Source organism: Ruditapes philippinarum, unplaced genomic scaffold, assembly GCF_026571515.1.
Source record: "Ruditapes philippinarum isolate M1 unplaced genomic scaffold, ASM2657151v2 ctg835_1_1_1_1, whole genome shotgun sequence".
Classification (NCBI taxonomy): domain Eukaryota; kingdom Metazoa; phylum Mollusca; class Bivalvia; order Venerida; family Veneridae; genus Ruditapes; species Ruditapes philippinarum.
The window spans coordinates 3846-9723 of NW_026864005.1; the positions used below are offsets into that span (position 1 = coordinate 3846).

At 31.3% G+C, this 5878-nt stretch overlaps 1 protein-coding gene across 1 annotated transcript; it reads left to right on the forward strand.

Annotated features, from left to right (window-relative positions):
* Positions 1-550: 550 nt before the first annotated feature.
* Positions 551-5236, forward strand: LOC132724070 (cell death regulator Aven-like; the record flags this gene model as incomplete). Its single annotated transcript, XM_060708885.1, is given in 3 exon segments — positions 551-711; positions 3117-3597; positions 4753-5236. Coding segments are annotated over 3 exon segments (689 nt in total), but the record flags the coding sequence as incomplete, so codon positions are not given.
* Between the last annotated feature and the right edge of the window lie 642 nt (positions 5237-5878).

The following is a 5878-nucleotide window of genomic DNA, read 5'->3' on the forward strand; positions in this document are numbered from 1 at the left end:
ATTTGGCTAGAAATATGCAATATTCAATTTACAAAAGGTTAACACTGAATACTTTCAGTGCCTTGAACTTTGTTTAAAAATGGTTTGTGTTAAGATTGAATAGTTTTAAGGACTTTAAACTTAAAATCCGTGGCATGACGACACATTTCTAGTTGAATAATATTTTTTACAGTATTGTTCTTAAGACATACACAATTTAATGTTGAAATTAGCAAGATAAAAATTCCCTTTGAAAATATTAGATAATTGATTAGAAGGAGGAATTCTCTATTCCTAACTTATGTAGTGAGAATTTCCTAGTTATTTTTACTTTGACACAGCTATTTTTGTTCTCATTTACAGAAAATTTAAAGGAAAAGGATTTTGAAAAATTATGCGAAGAGCATTATATTAAAACAGTTTTATTATAATTTAATTATAATCTTTTCAAATTTCATGCATCCAATTTCAATTTAAGACAAGTATACTCTATCTTTATTCCAATTTCATTGTTTTGTTGCTTGTTTACAGTCCTGAAATAACAAGAAAAACTAAACTTGTTTTCTTTAAGGAGGTTCAGCTTCTCAGTTTAGATTGAAAGATGAGGAGGAGTGGAATGTTGAAGGTAGTGATACATCACCTGCACTTGCCCTTGACCTAGATAGCTTGTCACAATCTCTAGACTGTATCCCACTACATGAAAGACTGGGTATTAAAGAAAATGTTTTTACTGTAAGTACAATATGACTAATGATCAGTATGAAAATGACCTGACAATTTTTATGCTCCCCGAAAAAATTTCGGGGGAGCATATAGTCGCCGCCTTGTCCGTCCGTCCGTCTTTCCGTCCGTCCGTCCGTCCCCTTTTCTTGTCCGGGACATAACTTTGAAACAACAAGAGGTATCAACATGAAACTTTGTAGGTAGATAGATCTCATTGAGTAGGTGTGCAGTGCACAAGAACCGTAACTCTGCCTTGCCTAATTTTTGAATTATTCCCCTTTGTTTATTTTTACACTTTGAACTTTGTCCGGGACATAACTCTAAAAGTATAAGAGGTATCAACATGAAACTTTGTAGGTAGATAGATCTCATTGAGTAGGTGTGCAGTGCACAAGAACCGTAACTCTGCCTTGCCTAATTTTTGAATTATCCCCTTTTCTTTATTTTACACTTTGAAATTTGTCCGGGACATAACTCTAAAAGTATAAGAGGTATCAACATGAAACTTTGTAGGTAGATAGATCTCATTGAGTAGAAGTGCAGTGCACAAGAACCGTAACTCTGCTTTGCCCAATTTTTGAATTATCCCCCTTTGTTTATTTTACACTTAGAAATTTGTCCGGGACATAACTCTAAAAGTATAAGAGGTATCAACATGAAACTTTGTAGGTAGATAGATCTCATTGAGTAGAAGTGCAGTGCACAAGAACTGTTACTCTGCCTTGCTTAATTTTTGAATTATCCCCCTTTGTTTATTTTACACTTTGAACTTTGTCCGGGACATAACTCTAAAAGTATAAGAGGTATCAACATGAAACTTTGTAGGTAGATAGATCTCATTGAGTAGGTGTGCAGTGCACAAGAACCGTAACTCTGCCTTGCCTAATTTTTGAATTATCCCCTTTTCTTTTATTTTACACTTTGAAATTTGTCCGGGACATAACTCTAAAAGTATAAGAGTATCAACATGAAACTTTGTAGGTAGATAGATCTCATTGAGTAAGTGTGCAGTGCACAAGAACCGTAAACTCTGCCTTGTCTAATTTTTGAATTATCCCCCTTTGTTTATTTTACACTTTTGAACTTTGTCCGGGACATAACTCTAAAAGTATAAGAGGTATCAACATGAAACTTTGTAGGTAGATAGATCTCATTGAGTAGGTGTGCAGTGAACAAGAACCTTAACTCTGCCTTGCCTAATTTTTTGAATTATCCCCCTTTGTTTATTTTTACACTTTGAACTTTGTCCGGGACATATTTCTTAATGTATAAGAGATATCAACATGAAACTTTGTAGGTAGATAGATCTCATTGAGTAAGTTTGCAGTGCACAAGAACTGTAACACTGTCTTGCCTACTTTTGTAGTTATTGCCCTTTGTTCATTTTGACACTTTGAACTTTGTCTGGGACATTACTCTAAAATTATAAGAGATATCAACATGAAACTTTGTAGATAGATAGGTCTCATTGGGTGGAAGTGCAGTGCTTAAGAATCATTACTCTGCCTTGCCTTATTTTGAAGTAATTGCCCTTTGTTTATTTTTACTTTTTGACTTTTGTCCTGGACATTACTTTAAAACTATTAGAGATATCAACATGAAACTTTGTAGGTAGCTAGATATAATTGGATAGAACTGCAACGCTTCAAGAACCTAAACAAAGCCTGGTCTAATTTTGGAGTTATTGCCCTTTGTTCATTTTTTTTATACTTTCCTGTGTCCAGAACCTTCTCGGGGAGCATCACCCGGTTCAACTGGTTCTTGTTTTTTATGTTTTTTTACCCATGTATGTAATGGCACATACATGAAATTGGAATTCCATTCCACCAACACAGTAAGGTCATATGGCCACTTTCCAGCTTTACTTGTTAATGAAGATCTTACATATTTGTGCCCTTCCATGTATTATTTCAGGCACAAAAGGGCATCTGAGTAGAAACCCTGACATTCTGTAAGCTAGTTGGATAGGCTCTTCACATTAAAGAATCCAAAGTCCATGATGGGATTTGAACCCACAGCGGTGAAGAGCAAGTGGTTTGAAGTCGGCAACCTTTACCACTCATTGATAAAAAAGAGTTTAAATCTTACTTAAAGTAGCAGCACAGTATTTTGTTATGTTTTTTTTGTCCGTTTATGTACAGTTTTCATGACATGTGTGTTAAATAACTGAAACATTCTATGTTCCATATATGCTATATGCCTTGAATCATGCTTTTATTATTTGGTCATTTTAGCTCAGTAAGATTTTCTTAAGACTCATGAACTCAGAATTTGAACTTTATAGTTTAGAATCAATCTTCCTTATATAAGTTTTGTAAGGTATGAATACCGTTTTTAAATTTCTAAATAATCTTGACAGTTGAAACATTATTAGTTACTAATAATTTATGTAGAAATGGTTGTTTTATTTACAGGAGGAACAAATAATTGAGATGAAAGGATACTCAGCTGATGTTGAACAGAAATATAGAACAACATTTCCTATAGCCAGCAACAAGAACAAATCGAAGAACAGTGGGCAAGAATCTGCTGGTATTGTAACAAATAACAATGATTCAAGTGCAAAAGAAACTGATTTTGTAGGTAAAACAAGTGTAAAAACAGCCAATATTACAACTGTGACAAATGATAAAGAAAAGCCAAAAGCTGAAATAAATGAAATTAAGCATGGCAAGAATGAACATAAAACAACAATAAAGAACACTGAAGTGGAAAGTTTAGAGGACGATCTGGACATGATTCTTTCTTTAGATGGCAGTAAAGATGAAACAGCCAATATTGTTAAAAATGTTGATAAAAAAGTTAAGAAAGATCAACAAAAAGATCAACTAAAAGGGAAATCTGATGTTATAAAAGTATCAAATAATGTAACAGAAAAAGTGATTAACTCTAAAGGTAAGGTAGTATGAAGTTTGATACTTGCTATTGTTATTGCATTATTTTAATATCTTTAATACTAAAGATAATTTAAGGTGACCTGAGTTTTAGCTCATGTGAAGTTAATTTTATTTTGAACATCATCAAACTTCATCAGAATGTTTTTTTCTATGATATCTTTTATGAGTTTGAGATGAGTCATTTGAGAATAAAACTAGTTCACTAACTGTAATCAAAGAAAAACCTTTTGATGCTATAGAGCTGAAGAAAACATTGTTAACAGTCACAAGGTCAATAATTAGGATTCCATCTTCATCCAAACTTCCTCAGATGATATCTCGAATTAATCATGTCAGGTCAAAAACTAGGTCAGAACGTCAAAGCAGGGGACATTTAAATTCTAAATGTAATAATTTCTTTTTATCACACAACCATGCCGATTTTGCGACTCCGTAAATATGGTATTGCATGTCCATACATATATTTTGATGTGACGTCATTAGTGTTATACAAACATGGTGTAAAGACACGCTAAATGTTATACTATAGGCGCTTCAATGAAAAATGACTCTTATTTCACTTTAAACGGTCTTTTATTTGGGTATGTGATAAATAGAATATTAAATTCATGTAAGTTCATTACTGAATTTATTGCACTTGAATAAAATTATATTATGGACTCTGGCGAGCATAATATTATTTTATTCAACTTGTGCAATAAATTCAGGATTGAACTTAAATCATTCAATATCCTCTATTTGGGTCATATTTGAAGGAATTGCAGGTCACTGATACCCGTAACTCTAAAATAGACTATGAGTGAATTACTTCATCGTATGAATTTATCCAACTGCAAAGATCTGAAATCTGACTCATTAAAAAGAGAGTTTACTCCACATTATGTAATAGTCAGTTCCTTACAGTATTTGTATATACATGTAGTATAATCATCTGTCTTCATAAAAATATGCTATATTTCAATATATTATACACTATACAGAATTAAAAGAAAAAGTGAAATTGAAATTTAGAATGGAATTTTTTCTTATCCAATACCATTGTATTGTATCATGTATGCTTTAAATGATATAGATATAGATCAGTAAAGTTTACCTAAAAGTAACAGCTTATTTTGTATGAACTCTGTTTATTGTTGCCTTTTCTATGTTTCAGGAAATGAGAATCTGGAAGACTGGCTGGATTCCATGTTGGATGATTGACAGATATTTGAAGACAAAGATACTTAACATTGATTTGTATGAATAAGACAAATACAAGAATGAAATGTACTCTTTATTTCAACCATTACTTCCTTTTTTTGTGTGCAAATGAGCAAGTTTGCTTTCAATAGCTCAGTAATTAAGTTATTGTGTATGAAAGTTGTGATGGCACATAACTAAAAATATAAATAGCATCAATGACTTGTAAATTTGTAACTATTTTACAGTTTATGTCATACATATATTATAGTTTATAGCTATGCTATTGTGAATATTACATACATTGTCTTGACTGCATTAGAATAAAAGTGACCAAATCTTGCAGAAAACACTTAAGCACATGTTTTAAGATTTATTTTAATATTCATTTGCAAATGCTTAATACCTTTTTTTGAAATGAAGAATACAAAATAAAATTTGAAATAAATTTTAAAAAATTCAAAATAAATTTTTCACTCACTTATTTCATTATGAATGCAGAAAATAACTGATTTTTATAGCATATCAATTTGATATGTTTGCATCTTAGTATTAGGTATTGTAAATACATAAAAATAGCTGTTTTGACTTTTGATGGTTGTGTGTCACAATAAGTGATAAACATTGATAAAAACTTTATAAATGTTGAAATTTACCATAAGAACAAAGAAACTTTTTTATGACTTTTCATGTGATCTGTATTAGAGATTTGATTTCAAGTGTATAGAACTCCAAGATAATAGGTATTGTATGCAACAGTTATCTGTCATCAAACCAAATTTTCATTGACATTGAAATATGGAAAAAGTACAAATGACTTTAATGTTGATATTACATATGTCAAGCTTTTGATAGATGTAACACATTATGATTATTTCCATGCATATTGTATGTTGTTATGACCTGTAGTTTTCTACATAATGTGTGAAAAGGCTTTCCAGCATGTTGCATATGCTTGTAAATTATTTACTTATTTTCAGTTGTCTGTTATTCATATTTAAAGCTGCATGCCTCCAGATGAGTCAAACTATTTCAATAAAATCAAACTTGAGAAATATGTATTACGATTTTAGGAAAAGTAAAATAATTCAAGATTCAAG